This window comes from Mesoplodon bidens (genome assembly GCF_964165515.1).
Source record: "Mesoplodon bidens genome assembly, chromosome: 4".
NCBI classification, from domain to species: Eukaryota; Metazoa; Chordata; class Mammalia; order Artiodactyla; family Ziphiidae; genus Mesoplodon; species Mesoplodon bidens.
This window is the reverse complement of record NC_138160.1, coordinates 139160833-139181909: the sequence shown is the minus strand read 5'-3', so window position 1 is coordinate 139181909 and position 21077 is coordinate 139160833. Positions and strand designations below refer to the sequence as shown.

General features: G+C 46.1%; 1 protein-coding gene across 1 annotated transcript in view; it reads left to right on the top strand.

Annotated features, from left to right (window-relative positions):
* Positions 1–21077, top strand: part of CPAMD8 (C3 and PZP like alpha-2-macroglobulin domain containing 8) — a 100883-nt gene that overhangs the window by 35908 nt on the left and 43898 nt on the right. Inside the window, exons 16-20 of the mRNA XM_081233152.1 lie at positions 230–379; positions 748–909; positions 2433–2575; positions 6214–6276; positions 17910–18141. Of these exons, the coding sequence (XP_081089278.1) occupies positions 230–379; positions 748–909; positions 2433–2575; positions 6214–6276; positions 17910–18141 (750 nt within the window). The remainder of the gene's footprint in view (positions 1–229; positions 380–747; positions 910–2432; positions 2576–6213; positions 6277–17909; positions 18142–21077) is intronic.

Genomic DNA, 21077 nt, shown 5'->3' with positions numbered 1-21077 from the left:
CCATCTCCCCATCTCTCTTCTCCCCTCCCATCTTCTGCGCAGAATGTACCAGTTGCACCAGCCTAGTTCCCGTCATTCAACCTCCCATCCTTGTCCTCATCTGGGCAGCAAAGCCAGGGTCCCAGCTGAGCTGGCGAGGACCGACTCTTCTTGGAGGGCAGAGAGGGTGGATGGGTGGGTCTGGAGAGTTTGGCCAAGCTCCTGAGTTTTCTGCTGTGTTTGGGTCCAGGTTTCACTGACATATTCAGCAAATGAGACCCAACCCGGGGAAGTCATCGATCTGCGGGTCAGGGCTGCAAGGGGCAGCTGTGTGTGTGTTGCTGCGGTTGACAAGAGCATCTACTTGCTCAGGTCTGGGTTTCGGCTGACTCCCACCCAGGTGAGCAGGGGCCCTTGGGCGCTGGGCTCCAGCATCTTCACGGGCGTCTCTTCCTTTCCAATAACTGAAAAGCCCCGTATATATCAAGATTGTCTCTCTTCACTGGGTTCATTCTCAGCAAACCCCATCCTTGTCACTGTTTGGGTGCAGTTAAAAGATCTTGGAGTCAAATCCAATGTGACGTTGTCCGGGTCCCACCTCTTCAGCCCCACGCTGCCCATCTTAAAAATGGGTTAATGCCACCAACTCCTGTCTCCTAAGATTGGTTCCAAGTGATACATGTGAGAGGATGTTGAGATGGGAGCATGCCAGGCCAGTTTGGGTTGAAAAGAAACCCTCAGTTGACCAGTTACTGCTCCCCTTTGTAGGTTTTCCGGGAATTGGAAGATTACGATGTTTCTGATGCTTTTGGGGTGTCCAGGGAGGATGGGCCCTTCTGGTGGGCTGGGCTGATGGCCCGACGACGCCGGCGCTCCTCCATCTTCCTGTGGCCCTGGGGCGTCACCAAGGACTCCGGGTTTGCCTTTGCCGTAAGGAGAGGTGGTCTTGGACCCCACTGCCCCCTTCTGAGCTCCTTTTCCTTTGAAACAAAGGGTCTCGGGGTACAGAGATGTGTTGGGGTGGAAGTTTCCAAACTTTTAGCATTGCAGACTCTTTTTTGATTCTCCCCAGTGGAAGCTCATATGTGGACCCTCCCAATTTGCAAAACGGACGAGAGCAGAATGAGTATCCATTGATAACTTGAACTTGTTCTGGAGCAATGACGATGAAAGTGCTTTGGTGGAAGGAAAACCTACACTATGGGTGCAGGTGCCGTGTTCTCAGGTGGTGGCCTCACCCTTGCTGACATTTATAGCTCAAATCTGTCCCCTTCCTTCCTGGCTCCGGGGACCAGGGCGCTGCTGGAGATGCAATACACACAAATGTCATTCTAGCCCACTTTAGCATGCTGGCAGTCTCCGCTCAAATGCATGAGGGCACTTTTCATCCCAGGTTTTAAATCATTTAAAAGGCATCCTTGGGAATCCTCTGGTGGTCCAGTGATTAGGACTCTGTGCTTTCACTGCTGGTGCCTGGGTTCAATCCCTGGTCGGGGAACTAAGATCCTGCAAGCCCTGTGGCATGGATAAATAAATAAATAAATAAATAAATAAATAAATAAATAAAAGGCATCCTCTTCTTCCCATTTTTATTATGGAAATTTTTCAAACATACAGAAACGTTGAACGAATTAGCGGACACCTGTAGATCCACCACTTGGATCCCACAGTTAACATTTTGCTGTATCAAATATATATACCAATATATATACATATATATTATTTTTTTATTAAATAATTTTTTGATGTGGACCATTTTTTAAAAGTCTTTATATTGAATTTGTTACAACTGCTTCTGTTTTATGTGTTTTGGTCATGAGGCACGTGGGATCTTACCTCCCCGACCAGGGATCAAACCTGCACCCCCTACACTGGAAGATGAAGTCTTAACCACTGGGCCACCAGGGAAGTCCCTATATTATAACAGTAATAACTGCAGCCCACAGTCATTGGCTCTTGGTCCGGATTAGGCACTGCACCAATTGATTTGTTTTAAATAGAGGTGAAATTCACATAGCAGAAAATTAGCCCATTTTAAAGTGAACAATTCAGTGGCATTTAGTACATTCACAGTGCTGTGCAAACCAGCACCTCTGTCTAGTTCCAGAACATTTCCATCACCCCAAAAGGAGACCTGTCACCATTAGCAGTCACTCCACACCCACCCTCCCCCAGCACCTGGCAATCACTGATCTGCTTGTGGCTTTGGACATCTCATATAAATGGAATCATACAAGATGTGGCCTTTTGTGCTTAGACCACAAATGCACTGGCCTCCCCTCTGCTCTGCCCTGGATGGTTACTGGGTCCCATAACCCCCTTAGTCCGTGTCACCAAGCCTGGAGAGAGAACTGACTCCCTCAGGGCTACGCAGCAGTGATGTTGGGGCAGTGACCTCTGGGACTACAATGTCCACTTCCCCACTGTGGGTCTGGGCATTGTCTGTTGCCTAGGAAACAGGACTGGTGGTGATGACAGACCTGGTGAGCCTGAACCACCGGCAAGATGGCGGTCTGTACACTGATGAGGCTGTCCCTGCCTTCCAGCCCCACACAGGGAGCCTGATGGCAGCAGTGTCCTCCAGACAACCCCCCAGGTAATTGCCACTGCCTCGAGCAGGGTTGTCTAAACTCATACTGTTGACATTTGGGGCTGGATCATTTTCTGCAGTGAGGCTGTCCCATGCACTGTAGGGTGTTGAGTGGCATCCCTGGTCTCCACCAACCAGATGCCAGTAACCCCCTGCCCCTACCCCCAGTTGTGACAACCAAAAATGTCTTCAGACATTGCCCAATGTCTCCTTGGGGCCAGACTCACCAATGGCCTAGTGGGCTGGGGCACTGAGCACTTTGGCCCTGCTTCCCCTGGTCCTTGGACCCATCCAAGTGCATGGAATTAGGGGTTGGGGATGCAGAAGAGAAGGAAGGTGTAACAGGGGAGCAGATCTGCCTAGGGACAGACAAATTGGGACAGGGTGGGAAACTGTGGCTTGATCCTCCCACTCCCAGAGACTCTGCTTAGAAAATTCTTTCTATTACCCTTTCTCCTTCCTCCCACCATTTCCTCCTTCCTTCTCTTCCTCTCTCTTCCCCCTTCCCCTCCAATTCTTTACCTTTTGGAGTTAGACACCAAGTAATTACTTTTCAGTCTTTCTTATTTTATTTTATTTTAATTTTATTTTTATTTATTTATTTTTTTGCGGTACGCGGGCCTCTCACTGTTGTGGCCTCTCCGGTTGCAGAGCACAGGCTCCAGACGCGCAGGCTCAACAACCATGGCTCACGGGCCCAGCCACTCCGTGGCTTGTGGGATCTTCCCAGACTGGGGCATGAACCTGTGTCCCCTCCATCGGCAGGCAGACTCTCAACCACTGTGCCACCAGGGAAGTCCTCAGTCTTTCTTATTTTAAATCAAATGTTTAAGCCTCAGAGTGTTGCTTTGGCTGCACCCAAGTTGTGCTATGAAGTGTTTCCATTATTGCTGGCTTCCAAGTAGATTCTTACTAGCAGAAAAATTGATTTGCCCAGATGTGGCAAATGACTTACCCAGATGTGTTTTCAATTTTCAAGTGATTTTTAAAATTATTATTATTTTATGTGTTTTATAAATTTGTGCCAGATGTGCATCATGGCCAGCGAACATGGTCTGTATGATATCCACTATGATCAACAAACATAGTCTGTATGATACCCATCATCTGGTTTTTATTTTGGAGACTGGCTATGTGGAATATGGTCTGTTTTTGTAAATGCTCATATCTAGCTGAAAAGAATGTCCAAGCTCCTGTCATTGGGTATAGGATTCTCTATGAGTACTTTTGGTCAAGTCTATGGTAGATGGTGCCCAAATCCTCCATATCCTTGCTCATTTTGTTTCTTTGCTAACTTATCAATTACTGAGAGAGAGGAGTTCACATCTCCTGCTTAGATTTGTGGCTTTGTCCCTGGTCTCAATGGAAACCTTTGTTTCACAGGAGGTAGTGTTTCTTATTCTCTCCCGTCTTTCCCTTTGTCTCCTCCCTTCTGCTCCCCCATCACCCACCTGTCTTCTTTCCCACCTTCTTCATTCTCTGCCTCTCCCACTAGCTCCTCAACTCCAGCCAGCTTGGGGAGGGGTAGGGTGTTTTGAAGACCTTGCCTTTTCACTCTCTCTGAATTTAGGGGTGTGTAGGCTGGGAAAGGGGAGGCAGGCCTTGGATGTACCCTTTCCTGCCAACTCATTCAATGAGAAGCACAGAACCAAGTGGGCCAGGGATGGGGTCAGTGTGGTTAGCAGTGCCCCAGCATCTGGGTCTCTTTGGAGACCTTGAGGGTGGCACCCAGACTCCTTAGCCCTTGTTCTGAGCCAGATGTGGCCCAGAGGATCTCCCACCCTGGCAGTCCTGTCTATGAAAGCCCTCTTCTTATTTCAAGCCCTCTCTGCCCAGATTGGGAACCTTCCCAGTCCCCTCAGTCTCCTCTGCAGTGGTTTCTGGATACCTGAATCCCCTAGGTTCTTCCTGCCCAAGTCACACATTTAACAGGCCCACAGGGGTCCTCGTTTCCAAACTCCACATCAGGGCATAGGCAGACCACGCTCCCCCTATGGTACTTTGGACACACACGAAGGCATTTCTGAGATGTGGTTGAGTGAGGAGGTGGAATATTGGCCCCTGAACATCCTTCAGCCAGACACTACTCTGGAAGCCTGGAGCCTCCCATGTGCGTGCCTCCTGAGAGCTTGGCCTGAAGTGGATATGCAAGCAGCCTCGAAACCCAAAACCTCAAAGGGAATTGTAAATCCCAACGCAGAAAGGCGTAAGAAATGCCTCAAAAAGCAAGTGTTTGTGCCTTTTTGTAATTGGATAATGCATCCTTATTCTGAAGGATATTTTTCTTAACCACCTGCATGTGGTTCAATTATTTTTCAAAGAGTATGAAAGGGTATATAATGAAATGGAAGTCTCCCTCCCACCTCCAGATCCTCCGTTCCCTTCTAAGAGGCAATAATGGTCAATAATTCCTTAGATATCCTTCTTGAAATTTTCTGTGTATACACAAGGATTTTTTTTAAAAAACGCAATGGGAGAATACTATAATACTGTTCTGTGCCTTCCTTTTTAAAGTCAGCGATAAACCTTAGAGACCATTTCATACCAGTACATATATACTTACCTCACCCTTTTTCACTGACATGTAATATTCCACTGTGAATGTACTATCATTTGATTAACCAAACGCCCTATTGATGGAGATTTTGGCTGTTTGTTATTTTTCACAGTGCTGCAGTGAACCACACCATAGTCTGTCTTCGCACATGTGTCTGTGGTTAATTTCAGGGTTCATCCCTGGGAGAGGTAACCTCAGGTTGAAAGAGATATGAGCATTTTTAATCTTGAAAAGTTTTGCCAGATGTCAAGTAGGGCTTATTAATATTATTTTTTTAAGAATAGGACAGTCCCTGGACTTCCTTGGCAGTCCAGTGGTTAAGACTTTGCCTTGCAGTGCAGAGGGTGCAGGTTCGATCCCTGGTTGGGGAGCTAAGATCCTACCTGCCTCGGGGCCCAAAAACCAAAACATAAAACAGAAGCAATATTGTAACACATTCAATAAAGACTGTAAAAAAGAGAATAGGACAGCCCCTGAGGAAGGTGGGCTATGAGGCTTCTGAGGATAAACCAAGAATGAAAGCACATGAAAGAATGTATATATGTATAACTGAATCACTTTGCTGTACTTCAGAAACTAAACTAACACAACATCGTAAGTCAACTATACTTCAATTAAAAAAAAACTAAAAAAAAAAAAGTGAAAGCACAGAGGAAAGGGGAAAGGGGATAGGAGAGCTCTATGTAATGATGCAGAAAAACATGGCAAACCCAGGGAGGGAAATTAACAAAGGAGAGGACATGGGGTGGTCCCTGTGGCCCTTCTTACCTTCTGAATTCAGGATGTGAGGCACCACTGTCATTTTAAGAAGCCTCTGTCAAGCCTTTGATGCCTCGCTTTTACTAGTCCTAATCAAGTAGAATGTTAACCCTGCCAGTTGAAAGAATTAACACATTATGTCCTATTAGAGTAGAATACTAACCTTTCCAGGTCAGAGAATTAAAATGTGTAGAATATTAAGCTGCTGGGTAAGAGAACTAACATGTTATAGGCTAATCAAGTAGAATGTTAACCTGCCAGGTAACAGAATTAAGTTATGTCTGTGAAACTTTAATCATTTCTTTCTTTTTAAAAAAAATTTTCATAGAGCAGAGAAGAGGAAAAGGACCTACTTCCCTGAAACATGGATTTGGCACTGTATCAACATCAGGTACAGTATGATTTCTTTCCTTTGCTGCCTTTGTGGGCTGACTCAGAGGCACTCATGAAAGATGGTTCCCAGTCGGTTTGCCTGGAGATCTGACACCAACATCTGAGTAAGACATTGGGCATCCTTTTCTAACACATAAAACTCAAAGCTATGAAGTCAGCCCCAAATCCCTCTGCAGCCTCAAACATCTGCCCATGAAATATGAAATTTGAGGGCTTCATGCCTCTTAACAACTCCCTCTTGGGGTAACTCTATCCGCTCTGTTTATATAACGAGCTCATTAAAATGATTACAGTTCCCTGGAACATGAACTCAATTCCACCCACCCAACCCCTCCTCGCTCCTCAGGGGACTCAGGCTCCTGCCCGCAAAACAGGCTGCTTCTCTCAGCACATTTCCTTTCTACATTGTTTTCTCTTTTAGTTCGCCTTGAAGCAGCAGTGCTGTGCTAAATTCTTGCCAGATGCAGTTGGCTTTTGTCTTTCAATGCTTAGTGTCAGAAGGTAGTGGTGACTTGCCCTGGGAAACGAGTTAGGCATGAAAGTTCAGACCCTGGGGCTAGTGGGTTGGCCAGCGGGTGGACCTACTGCTGAGCTGGGGTCCCCTTCTTGGCATGAGATGCCATGGTACATGCTCAGCACAGAACCAAGCACTCAGCTGGGGGTTTCTCAGGCTGCTTTCATGGATGTGCGTGTCCCCATTATGGGCAGTCTTCCCCGCTGGTCAGAACAGAAGCTGATTACTGCATTTTGTTCTGGGAGTCCAGATTTAAGATGGGCTGTCTGTCCATCATCAAAGATGTACAGAAAGTAAAAATGTATCTATTTTCTGTGTGCTGGGTGATGTTTTGGGTGCTGGGTAGTGTTTTTGGTGCCAGGGATGGCACCTTGAACAAGGCAGATAGGGTCCCCTCACGTGTAGAATTTATGTTTTATGCCCCCAAAGGCTTCATGCTTCAGTAGGGCCAGTGTTCTCATGGAGGGCTTGGCCCAGGGCTTTGGAGGAAGTTGAGGGACCCTTTGGGGAAGGTAGAAAGACTCCCAGGGCAGGTGGAGCCCAAGCTGGGTCCCACAGGATAGATAAACAAGAAGGGGGGAAGGATATCCAGGAGGCGGGACCAGCATGGGCAAGAGTTGGGGCATGGGAGAGGCTGGTGATTTTCACATGGTTGGGATGAGGCAGGTGGGGCCAAGAGGACGAGGCAGGGAGTGTGACGGCCATGTGGTCTGTGGTGGGGGTGTGGAGAGCCACAGAGGGTTGCTGGGAGGCATTTGGGATTTGAGACGGTCTCTCTCCCTCTGTTGGCTGGAGCAAGGATGAGTCAGAGAGTACAGATCTGAGACCAAGGAGGAGGTTCTTGCTGGGCCCAGGCAAGGACTCGTCAGCTCTTTTTGTTTTTTCTTTTCTAATTTTTAAAATTGGTAAAATACACGTAACATAAAATTTACCACCTTAACCATTTTTAGGTGTACGGTTCCGTGGTAATAAGTGCATTCGTATTGTTGTGCTGCCATCACCACCCTCCGTCTCCAAAACTCTTTTCATCTTGCAAAACTGAAACTATGTCCCCATTAAATACTAACTCCTCAATCCTCCCTCCCCTCAGCCCCCTAGCGTCCACTCTTCTACTTTTTGTCTCCATGAATCTTACTGCTCTAAGGACCTCATGTAAGTGGAATCATGTAGTATTTGTCCTTTTGTGACTGACTCATTTCACTTAGCATGGTGTCCTCATGGTTCATCCTTGTTGTGGCATGTATCAAAATTTGCTTTCTTTTTAAGCCTGAATAGCATTCCGTTGTATGGGTGGACCACATTTCGTGTATGCATTCATCCTTTGGTGGACACTTAGGTTGCTTCCACATTTTGGTTATTATGAATAATCCTTCTATGAATATGGATGTGCAAATATCATTTCGAGACCCTGCTTTCAATTCTTTTGGGTATATACCCAGAAGTGGAGTTGCTGGATCATATGGTAATTCTGTGTTTAATTTTTTGAGAGTTCACCATATTGTTTTCCACAGTGGTTGTACCATTTTACATTCCCACCAACAGTGCACAAGGGTTCTTCTTTAAATGTTGGATAGAATTTACCAGCGAAGCCATCACATCCAGAGCTTCCCTTTTTGGGAAGATGTTGATTGCTGATTCAATCTCCTTACTTGTTAGAGATCTATTCAGATTTGTTATTTCCTTGTGATTCAGTCTTGGTAGGTTTTGTGTTTCTAAGAATTTGTCCATTCATCTAGATTATCCAAGTTGTTGGTGTACAGTAGTTCATAGTAGTCTCTTAAAATCTTTCTTTATTTCTGTGGAATTGGTAGTAATGTCCCCACTTTCATTTTGGATTTTAGTAATTTAAGTCTTTTCTCTTTTTTCTTCGATCATCTAGCTAAAAGGTTTGTTAATTTTATTAATCTTTTCAAAGAACCAACTTTTGGTTTCATTGATTTTCTCTATTATTTTTCTTTTTTTAAAAAATATTTATTTATTTGGCTGTGCCGTGTCTTAGTTGTGGTATGCAAGATCTGCATTGCAGCATGTGGGATCCTTTTAGTTGCAGCATGTGGGATCTAGTTCCCTGACAAGGGATTGAACCTGGGCCCGCTGCATTGGGAGCACAGAGTCCTAACCACTGGACCACGAGGGAAGTCCCTCTCTATTATTTTTGTATTCTTTATTTCGTTTATTTCTGCTATAATCTTTATTATTTCTGCTTCTTTATTATTTGATCTCTTCTGTTTTTCTTTTTCAAGTTCTTTAAGTTACAAAGTTAGGCTGTTTATTTGAGATCTTAATTTTTAATGTAAGCATTTACAGCTATGAATGTCCCCCTTAACACCGCTTTTGATGCATCCTGTGAGTTTTGGTGTGTTGTGCTTTTGTTTTCATTCATCTCTAAGTCCTTTTTTCCTTTTTTTTTTTTGCAGAGATTTTAAAAAATTTCTTTCAAATCCAGAGATAATTTGAGTAGCAAAGTGTAACAGTTAATTTTTGACATATCATTTATCTTTACAAAAACATTTCTTTTTCTTTTTGAATTTTATTTTATTTATTTATTTTATACAGCAGGTTCTTACTAGTTATCTATTTTATATATATTAGTGTATATATGTCAATCCCAATATCCCAATTCATCCCACCGCCACCACCACCCACCCCGTTTTCCCCACTTGGTGTCCATACGTTTGTTCTCTACATCTGTGTCTCGGTTTCTGCCTTGCAAACCTGTTCATCTGTGCCATTTTTCTAGATTCCACATATATGCATTAATATGCAGTATTTGTTTTTCTCTCTCTGACTTACTTCACTCTGTATGACAGTCTCTAGGTCCATCCACGTCTCTACAAATGACCCAATTTCGTTCCTTTTTATGACTGAGTAATATTCCATTGTATATATGTGCCACATCTTCTTTATCCATTTGTCTGTCGATGGGCATTTAGGTTACTTCCATGACCTGGCTATTGTAAATAGTGCTGCAATGAACAATGGAGTGCATATGTCTTTTTGAATAATGATTTTCTCTGGGTATATGCCCAGTAGTGGGATTGCTGGGTCATATGGTAATTCTAGGTTTAGTTTTTTTAAGGAACCTCCATACTGTTCTCCATAGTGGCTGTATCAATTTACATTCCCACCAGCAGTGCAAGAGGGTTCCCTTTTCTCCACACCATCTCCAGCATTTGTTGTTTGTAGATTTTCTGATGATGGCCATTCTGACTGGTGTGAGGTAATAACTCATGGTAGTTTTGATTTGCATTTCTCTAATAATTAATGATGTTGAGCAGCTTTTCATGTGCCTCTTGGCCATCTGTATGTCTTCTTTGGAGAAATGTCTATTTAGGTCTTCTCCCCTTTTCTGATTGGGTTGTTTGTTTTTTTAATATTGAGCTGCATGAGCTGTTTATATATTTTGGAGATTAATCCTTTGTCAGTTGATTCGTTTGCAAATATTTTCTCCCATTCTGAGGGTTGTCTTTTTGTCTTGTTTATAGTTTCCTTCGCTGTGCAAAAGCTTTTAAGTTTCATTAGGTCCTGTTTGTTTATTTTTGTTTTTATTTCCATTACTCTAGGAGGTGGGTCAAAAAAGATCTTGCTATGATTTATGTCAAAGAGTGTTCTTCCTATGTTTTCCTCTAAGAGTTTTATAGTGTCCGGTCTTACATTTAGGTCTCTAATCCATTTTGAGTTTATTTTTGTGTATGGTGTTAGGGAGTGTTCTAATTTCATTCTTTTACATGTAGCTATCCAGTTTTCCCAGCACCACTTATTGAAGAGACTGTCTTTTCTCCATTGTATATCCTTGCCTCCTTTGTCATACATTAGTTCACCATAGGTGCATGGGTTTATCTCTGGGCTTTCTATCCTGTTCCATTGATCCATATTTCTGTTTTTGTGCTAGTACCATATTGTCTTGATGACTGTAGCTTTGTAGTATAGTCTGAAGTCAGGGAGTCTGATTCCTCCAGCTCGTTTTTTTTCCCTCAAGATTGCTTTGGCTCTTCGGAGTCTTTTGTTTCTCCATACAAATTTTAAGATTTTTTGTTCTAGTTCTGTAAAAAATGCCATTGGTAACTTGATAGGGATTGCATTGAATCTGTAGATTGCTTTGGGTAGTATAGTCATTTTCACAATATTGATTCCTCCAATCCAAGAACATGTTCTATCTCTCCATCTGTTTGTGTCATCTTTGATTTCTTTCATCAGTGTCTGATAGTTTGCTGAGTACAGGTCTTTTACCTCCTTACGTAGGTTTATTCCTACATATTTTATTCTTTTTGTTGCAATGGTGAATGAGATTGTTTCCTTAATTTCTCTTTCTGATCTTTCATTGTTAGTGTATAGGAATTAAAGAAATTTCTGTACATTAGTTTTGTATCCTGCAACTTTACCAAATTCATTGATTAGCTCTAGTAGTTTTCTGGTGGCATCTTTAGGATTCTCTATGTATAGTATCATGTCATCTGAAAACAGTGATAGTTTTACTTCTTCTTTTCCAATTTGGATTCCTTTTATTTCTTTTTCTTCTCTGATGGCCATGGCTAGGACTTCCAAAACTATGTTGAATAATACTGGCGAGAGTGGACATCCTTTTCTTGTTCCTGATCTTACAGGAAATGCTTTCAGTTTTTCACTATTGAGAATGATGTTTGTTGTGGGTTTGTCATATATGGCCTTTATTATGTTGAGGTAAGTTCCCTCTATGCCCACTTTCTGGAGAGTTTTTATCAGAAATGGGTGTTGAATTTTGTCAAAAGCTTTTTCTGCATCTATTGAGATGATCATATGGTTTTTATTCTTCAGTCTGTTAATATGGTGTATCACATTGATTGATTTGTGTATATTGAGGAATCCTTGCACCCCTGGGATAAATCCCACTTGATCAAAGTGTATGATCCTTTTAATGTGTTGTTGGATTCTGTTTGCTAGTATTTTGTTGAGGATTTTTACATCTATATTCATCAGTGATATTGGTCTGTAATTTTCTTTTTTTGTGACATCTTTGTCTGGTTTTGGTATCAGGGTGATGGTGGCCTTGTAGAATGAGTTTGGGAGTGTTCCTTCCTCTACAGTTTTTGGGAACAGTTTCAGAAGGATGGGCGTTAGCTCTTCTCTAAATGTTTGATAGAATTCACCTGTGAAGCCATCTGGTCCTGGACTTTTGTTTGTTGGAAGATTTTTAATCACAGTTTCATTTTCATTATGTGTGATTGGTCTGGTCATATTTTCTATTTCTTCCTGGTTCAATCTTGGAAGGTTATACCTTTCTAAGAATTTGTCCATTTCTTCCAGGTTGTCCATTTTATTGGCATAGAGTTGCTTATAGTAGTCTCTTAGGATGCTTTGTATTTCTGTGGTGTCCATTGTAACTTCTCCTTTTTCATTTCTAATATTATTATTATTATTATTTTTTGCGGTACGCAGGCCTCTCACTGTTGTGGCCTCTCCCGTTGCAGAGCACAGGCTCCGGGCGCGCAGGCTCAGCGGCCATGGCTCACGGGCCCAGCCGCTCCACGGCATGTGGGATCTTCCCGGACCAGGGCACGAACCCGTGTCCCCTGCATCGGCAGGCAGACTCTCAACCACTGCGCCACCAGGGAAGCCCATTCATTTCTAATATTATTGATTTGAGTCCTCTCCCTCTTTTTCTTGACGAGTCTGGCTAAAGGTTTATCAATTTTGTTTATCATCTCAGAGAACCAGCTTTTAGTTTTATTGATCTTAGCTATTGTTTTCTTTGTTTCTATTTCATTTATTTCTGCTCTGATCTTTATGATTTCTTTCCTTCTACTGACTTTGTTCTTCTTCCTCTAGTTCCTTTAGGTGTAAGGTTAGATTGTTTATTTGAGATTTTTCTTTTTTCTTGAGGTAAGATTGTATTGCTATAAACTTCCCACTTAGAACTGCTTTTGCTGCATCCCATAGGTTTTGGATCATCGTGTTTTCATTGTCATTTGTCTCTAGGTGTTTTTTGATTTCCTCTTTGATTTCTTCAGTGATCTCTTGGTTATTTAGTAACGTATTGTTTAGCCTCCATGTGTTTGTGTTTTTTTACATTTTTTCCCTGTAATTTATTTCTAATCTCATAGTGTTGTGGTCAGAAATGATGCTTGATATGATTTCAATTTTCTTAAATTTACTGAGGCTTGATTTGTGACCCAAGATGTGATCTGTCCTGGAGAATGTTCCATGTGCACTTGAGAAGAAAATGTAATCTTCTGTTTTTGGATGGAATGTCCTATAAATATCAAGTAAATCTATCTGGTCTACTGTGTCATTTAAAGCTTGTGTTTCCTTATTAATTTTCTGTCTGGATGATCTGTCTATTGGTGTAAGTGAGGTGTTAAAGTCCCCCTCTATTATTGGGTTACTGTCGATTTCCTCTTTTATAGCTCTTAGCATTTGCCTTATGTATTGAGGTGCTCCTATGTCGGGTGCATATATATTTATAATTGTTATATCTTCTTCTTGGATTGAGCCCTTGATCATGATGTAGTGCCCTTCCTCGTCTCTTGTAACATTCTATTTTTTTTTTGCGGTACGCGGGCCTCTCACTGTTGCGGCCTCTCCCGTTGCGGAGCACAGGCTCTGGACGCACAGGCTCAGCGGCCATGGCTCACGGGCCTAGCCACTCCACGGCATGTGGTATCTTCCCGGACCGGGGCACGAACCCGTGTCCCCTGCATCGGCAGGCAGACTCGCAACCACTGCACCACCAGGGAAGCCCTCTTGTAACATTCTTTATTTTAAAGTCTGCTTTATCTGATATGAGTATTGCTACTCCAGCTTTCTTTCTTTCTTTCTTTTTTTGCGGTATGCGGGCCTCTCACCGTTGTGGCCCCTCCCATTGCGGAGCACAGACTCTGGACACGCAGGCCCAGCGGCCGTGGCTCACAGGCCCAGCCTCTCCGCAGCATGTGGGATCCTCCCGGACGGGGGCACGAACCCGTGTCCCGTTCATCGGCAGGTGGACTCTCAACCACTGCGCCACCAGGGAAGCCCCCTCCAGCTTTCTTTTGATTTCCATTTGTGTAGAATATCTTTTTCCATCATGTCACTTTCAGTCTGTTTGTGTCCCTAGGTCTGAAGTGGGTATCTTGTAGACAGCATGTGTATGGGTCTTGTTTTTTATTCATTCAGTGAACCTGTGTCTTTTGGTTGGAGCATTTAATCCATTCACATTTAAGGTAATTATCGACATGTATGTTCCTATTACCATTTTCTTAATTGTTATGGGTTTGTTTTTCTAGGTCCTTTTCTTCTCTTGTGTTTCCCACTTAGAGGAATTCCTTTAGCATTTGTTGTAGAGCTGGTTTGGTGGTGCTGAATTCTCTTAGCTTTTGTTTGTCTGTAAAGCTTTTGATTTCTCTGTCAAGTCTGAATGAGATCTTTGCTGGGTAGAGTAGTCTTGGTTGTAGTTTCTTCCCTTTCATCACTTTAAATATATTGGGCCACTCCCTTCTGGCTTGTAGAGTTTCTGCTGAGAAATCAGCTGTTAACCTTATGGAGTTCCCTTGTATGTTATTTGTCATTTTTCCCTTGTTGCTTTTAATAATTTTCCTTTGTCCTTAATGTAAGGTCAGATCTTAACAAATGGCGTCGCGGAACAGAGGAAAGCTTCAAGTGAGCTTTATTAGGGGCACTCCCGGGTGAGGTTCACTGGTCCGAGAGAAAGGGGCCAGAGAAGTCACACCTGGGCGAGGGTTGGGCAAGATTTTATAGGGGAAGAAGGGAAAGGGGTGTGGTGAATCTGGGAGGGCACAGGGTATTCCTTATTTGGTGGTCTCTTCGGGTATCGTGGCAATATCTGGTGCCAGTAACATCAGTCTTGGGACCGCTAGTCCCACCCCTCGAAAGGCGGGAGGACTGGGCCGGGTGGAAGGTCCCCAGGTCAGTTCCTGGAACTGGGTGGTCCAGAAAGTCTCCAGGTCAGTTTCTGGAACTGGGTGGTCCAGAGAGTTTTGGTCTGATGCAACCTGTGAATCTGATTGCGTTCCCCTGCCTCGGGCCAGTTGGCCTTACACTTAATTTTTCTCAGTTTGATTACTATGTGTCTTGGCATGTTTCTCCTTGGGTTTATCCTGCCTGGGACTCTCTGTACTTCCTGGACCTGGGTGGCTATTTCCTTTCCTATGTTAGGGAAGTTTTTGACTATAATCTCTTCAAATATTTTCTCGGGTCCTTTCTCCGTCTCTTCTCCTTCTGGGACCCCTACAATGTGAATGTTGTCCCAGAGGTCTCTTAGGCTGTCCTCATTTCTTTTCATTCTTTTTTCTTTATTCTGTTCTTCAGCAGTGAATTCCACCATTCTGTCTTCCAGGTTACTTATCTGTTCTTCTGCCTCAGTTATTCTGCTATTGATTCCTTGTAGTGTATTTTTCATTTCAGTTATTGTATTGTTCATCTCTGTTTGTTTGTTCTTTAATTTTTCTAGGTCTTTGTTAAACATTTCTTGCATCTTCTCGATCTTTGCCTCCATTCTTTTTCTGAGGTCCTGGATCATCTGCACTATCATTGTTCTGCATTCTTTTTCTGGAAGGTTTCCTATCTCCACCTCTTTTAGTTGTTTTTCTGGGGTTTTATCTTGTTCCTTCATCTGGGACATAATCCTCTGCCTTTTCATTTTGTCTATCTTTCTGTGATTGTGGTTTTCGTTCTGCAGGCTGCATGACTGTAGTCCTTCTTGCATCTGCTGTCTGCCTTCTAGTGGTTGAGGCTATCTAAGAGGCTCATGCAAGCTTCCTGATGGGAGAGACTGGTGATGGGTAGAGCTAGGTGTTGCTCTGGTGGGCAGAGCTCAGTAAAACTTTAATCCACATGTCTGCTGATGGGTGGGGCTGTGTTCCCTCGATGTTGGTTGTTTGGCCTGAGGTGACCCAGCACTGGAGCCTACAGGCTCTTTGGTGGGGCTAATGGAGGACTCCGGGAGGGTTTACACCAGTGAGTACTTCCCATAATTTCTGCTGCCAGTGTCCTTGTCCCAGTGGTGAGCCACAGCCACCCACCCCCACCTCTGTAGAAGACCCATCAACACTAGCAGGTAGGTCTGGTTCAGTCTCCTGTGGGGTCACTGCTCCTTCCCCCTGGGTCCTGATGCACACACTTTGTGTGTGCCCTTCAAGAGTGGAGTTGCTGTTTTGCCCAGTCCTGTTGAAGTCCTGCAGTCAAATCCTGCTAGCCTTCAAACTCTGATTCTCTGGGAATTCCTGTTGCTGGACCCCAGGTTGGGAAGCCTGATGTGGTGCTCAGGACCTTCACTCCAGTGGGTGGTCTTCTGTGGTATAATTGTTCTCCAGTTTGTGAGTCAACCACCCCAGCGGTTATGGGATTTGATTTCATTGTGATTGCACCCCTCCTACCATCTCATTGCAGCCTCTCCTTTGTCTTTGGATGTGGGGTATCTTTCTAGTGAGTTCCAGTGTCTTCCTGTCAATGATTGTTCAGCAGTTAGCTGTGATTCCAGTGCTCTAGCAAGAGGGAGTTCTAAGTACTTTTTAATTTCCTTTGTGATCTCTTCTTTGATCCTTTGGTGTTTAAGAATGTGTTAATTTCCACAAATTGGTAAAATTTCCAGCTTTCCTTCTCTTGTTGATTTCTAACTTCATTTATCTTATTGTGGTCAGAGAAGGTACTTTGTATGCTATCTCTCTTTTTAAGTCCACTGAGGCTTAGTTTGTAGCTTAACCTATGGGTCTGTCCTGGAAAATACCCCAAGTGCACTTCAGAAGAATGTGTGTTCCATTGTTGTTGTTGGGTAGAGTGTTCTGTATATGTCTCTCCCTGTTCTGTTCCCCACAGAATGGCCCACTGTCAGGTGGATCGGCCAAGACGTAGGGGTTACCTCACTTGGAGGGAGCCCTGAACAAAAGGCTCCAGCAGCTTTATGGACCATGGGGTGGGGTTGGGAGTGGACAGGGGAGAGAGTTAGGAGTGGGAAAGTACTCCAACTGGGGAGAGATGTCTTCAGTGTTTCCTTCTGACCATAGAGAGGCCTTGGCAGAGGTGTCTGAAGAAAACCTCTGCCCACGGTCCCTTATGCTAAAGAGACCTGGAAGAGGAAATTCTGGGCTGGGAATGCAAACATGCAAAGAGCATGGCCAGCCAGGGGCCCTGAGTCCTTGGCTGCAGCTCCCCTCAGAGACCCCAGTGCACACCCACCCCTCACCTCCCTACCCTACCCCCACCCCGTGAGACCTGCAGGCCTGTGGGCAGGCCTGAAAAAATCACACATACATTCTTAACGGGGAGCTGGGCTCCGCAGGAGTGTATGGGACAAGGATGCCAGGCCAGGAAGTGTGGGTGTCCCCCACAGGCAGGCATTCCTTGGCTTGTGGCTGCATCACTCCAGTCTCTGCCTCCATCTTCGCCTGGCCTTCTTCCCTCTGTGTCTGAATTTCCCTCCTCTTTTTTTTTTTTTTTTTTTGCGGTACACGGGGCTCTCACCGTTTTGGCCTCTCCCGTTGCGGAGCACAGGCTCCAGACGCGCAGGCTCAGCGGCCATGGCTCACAGGCCCAGCCGCTCCGCGGAACGTGGGATCTTCCCGGACCGGGGCACGAACCCGTGTCCCCTGCATCGGCAGGCGGACTCTCAACCACTGCGCCACCAGGGAAGCCCTCCCTCCTCTTATAAGGACACCTGTCATTGGATTAGGGCCCACTCTACTCCAGTATGACTTCATCTTAACTAGTGGTGTCTGCAAAGACCCTATTTCCAAGTCATGTCCCATTCACAGGTTACCAGGGGTTAGGGCTTGAACATGTTTTTCCAGGAGACACCAAGCATGCTCTAAGTGACCAGTCTCCTTGATTCAGTGTCTTTCTCCCCTAAACTGGGCAGAGCACACACTGCCAGAGTTTGCCTCTCTGAACCCATGTTTTGGATGGTCCTGTGATCACAGCTGTCCCGAGAGACGTTCATGTTTCCAATTATGGCGAGTCAGGGCTGAGGGATGACTTTCTCCTGTCACACGCTGTGGGGTGACTTTAATGCTTATTTCCAAGCTGTCGGGGCAGTCGGGGGGGCGGCACCACCGTGGGGCCCAAGGCCATACGGCTGGATTCTTCTGTTCCCACCTGGCCGCTGCGGCACGGCCGTGGAGAGCACACGGTTGTCCATCTTTCCACAGTGACCCGTCAGGCGAGGACACGCTCAGCGTGCAGGTCCCCGACTCCATCACCAGCTGGGTGGGTGAGGCAGTGGGTCTGTCTGCCGAGAGGGGCCTGGGCATTGCCGAGCCCACTCTGCTGAAGACCTTCAAGTCCTTCTTCGTCGACTTCACCCTGCCCCCCAACGTGGTCCGCGGGGAGCAGGCCAAGATCCCGCTCAGCATCTACAACTACATGGACACCTGCGTCGAGGTACCGAACCTGCCCTCCATACACAGCCCTTCCCATTATGGGGGAGAGGGGTGGCATCCTTAATGGCTGGAGGCAGAGGGAGGTGGGGTCATCCTGGGGGGAGGGGTTGGAGGGGCACAGCACCTGGGATGTGGGGCAGGCAGGGCGGAATGGGGTCATCCTGGAGGGCCGTGGGGGTCAGCGTCTGTGATATTAGTGAGGCAGAGGCTGGCTGAGTCAGCTTCTGCTTCACCAGCTGTCTACACCTGGGCAGGTTGGGGGCGGGAGTGTGTGCATGGCGGGGTCAGAGGGTGACAGATGTGACGGAGCCACTGTCGTTGACTCCTGAGCCTGCAGGGGTGTGGGAGGGTGAGTATCATATGTAACGGCGTGGAGTCAGGTGATCTCCGGGAAACAGCAGCAGGCAGTCTTGAAGCAGGGTCTTAGTTCTCTGCCCAGGAATTGGACCTGGGTAGCCTGGATGAAAACCAGGAATCCTGGCCACTAGAACACCAGGGGCTAGAGGCTAGAAGCAAAGTCTCCCTGGCTCTTGCCCTGTTTGAAAAATGAATTTCTCAGAGGCAAAAGCTGCAAAAACAGGTGAAGTTTATTATGAGAGACACAGCACAGCAAGTGGGAGAACACACAGAGAAACAGTTGTTTATTTAAGACAGAGCAAGGCAGAAATACACACCCAAAGAGGAAGGGTGTGGGCATCCTCCCTAATGAGACGGAGCGCGGTAAAGGGGCGGGTAAATCATTTATACAGGGCAGTTCTTCCCGGTCTTTGTTTACCTTTGGCCAATTGTCTCGCTTCTCTTCCCACACCTGACCTGCCCTAGGACCCGCTCCAACATGCTTGCGTATCTTTTTGCCAAGATGGATTCCAGCATAGAGGCCTGTGGGAGTTTTGGCATCACCTATTGTGGGGTGGCACCCCCTCCTTTTTGACGCCCTAGGAGCCTTTCTGCGCACGCGTAGTCAGGGAGGTCTCCTTGGTCTCAGGAGTGGTCCTCTTATCTCTTTACTCCAGCAGAGCTCAGCTCCTGCCATTAGCTTTGGCCTTGGAGTGTCTAGGGAAAAAAAGCTCCAATTTTACTCCACTTGACAAACACCAGCTGTCCAGCCCAGGGGCCCCTCTACCTCCTACCTCAAATCCCCCCGAGAGATGTGAACCCTAAGAAATCTTTATTGGGAGGAGAAAGGGCGACAGAGTCTGCCTTCTGTAGCTTCTTCAGGCTGGCAAGGTGCTGGTAGACCCTACCTAGCTGGGGTCACAGAGCTGTCACCTTATCTCATCAAGGGGCCCCAGGGTGACTTCTCTTGTTATCTCTGTGTCCAAATTTCCTCTGAGAAGAGTCCCTGTTTTATTGGATTAGGGCCTACCCTAATGACCTCATTGGAACTTGATGACGTCTGCAGAGAACGTAGTTCCAAATGAGGTCACATTTATAGGTACCGGGGGTTAGGATTTCAACATATCTTCCTGGGGGGCACAACTCAACCGAAGACAGCTACCCCAAGGAGGTGGGCTTGGGGATTTCAGACCCTGATGAGGAGGAGGGTTGGCCAGCAATGTGGAGGGAGCCGTGAGGACCAGGGTCAGGTGGGGGCAGGATAGGGAAGGGGTGTTTGGGGGCCTGAGCATCAGTGTGGCTGCAGGAGGGCAGGGGCACCCTCCTCCCCTGCCTTTGTAATCCTTTTGCACCATCTCAGCCTGGATGTCAGCTGGGGGGTGGCAGGAAGAGAGAGGAGGTGGGCTCCCAGAGTTAGGGGCAGCCCTCAGGAATGGGAGCTGGGAGCCGAGGCTGCAAATGGAGGAGTGAGTGGGGTGCAGGGCCAGGGGTCTAGCTGGGAGCAAGCCTGCTTTCCGCAGGTTGGCCTGGAGGTCAGGCTACAGGTCTCAGCCTCACCCCAGCCGGCTGGGGGAGCCTGCTAACCTTGTCCTGGCCCTGCCCATGTGTGTGCACGCCCGCCCCCCCCCACCACCAAGGCCGCCGGCACATTCCCCACCAAGGGCAGAGATGGGAGGGGCAGCCCCAGGCCAAAGACACTGGAAACCAAGAGATTTTATCCACCCCCTGCCCAGATTTCTGGCTTTTCTTGAAAAACAAGGCCTTCTGGCCAGGGAGTGATTGGAATTTGCCACCTGAAGGGCACGGAGGCTGCTGGGGGTGGAGGTCCTGAGTGGAGGTGGCGGATCCCCCGTGGCACAGCTGTAGTCCCAGCGCATACGTGTCTCAGCATCCCCCAGACGACCCTTTGGACTTCAGCTTGCTGTTTCCATTTACCAGCCCACTTTGTCTCAGTTTCCTTATCTGGGTGTGAGAGATCTACCTTCACCCCCTGCCCCCTCGGCTGTGTCTGTGATCATTTCTGAGCCTGACCCAGAGTGGAGACAGCAGTGTTCTGAGTCTCTGAGTCTCAGCTCAGAGGCTGACCTTGAGCTTCCATGAAATCATTTACTCCTTTTTTCCTTTGCAAATTCTATATCTCTGCTGACTGATTACATTTACCCAAGAACATGTTGTACAGAATGCCGTATGCTGGCCCTGAGGCCAGTAAAGGACCCCTCCCATTGCCTTCTGCCTGGCACAGTCCAGGTTGGAGGCTGGTATTTGCATTTGACTTCCTGATGCTTATTTGACTCTGTGGAAGAGCCACACGTAATGTAATGTCACACAGGAACTTCTGTCTTGGGCCTTTAATGAAAAGAAAATTCCAAGTGAAAAAAAAAAGTGGTCAGTGCAGGTCTGGAATAGGAATGAAACACCCAGAGGCCACCAGAAAGGAATTCCTGCGTGTAAAATGGGAGTGATTCTAATTCATTCACTCAAAAGCAATCGCCCATTACCTGATGCGTGCCAGGCTCTGTGTGGGAATCTGAAGACCCCAATGCTCAGGACGTGGGGTCTGCCTGAGCTCACCTGAAACTGATGCCACTAAATCGGTGTTCT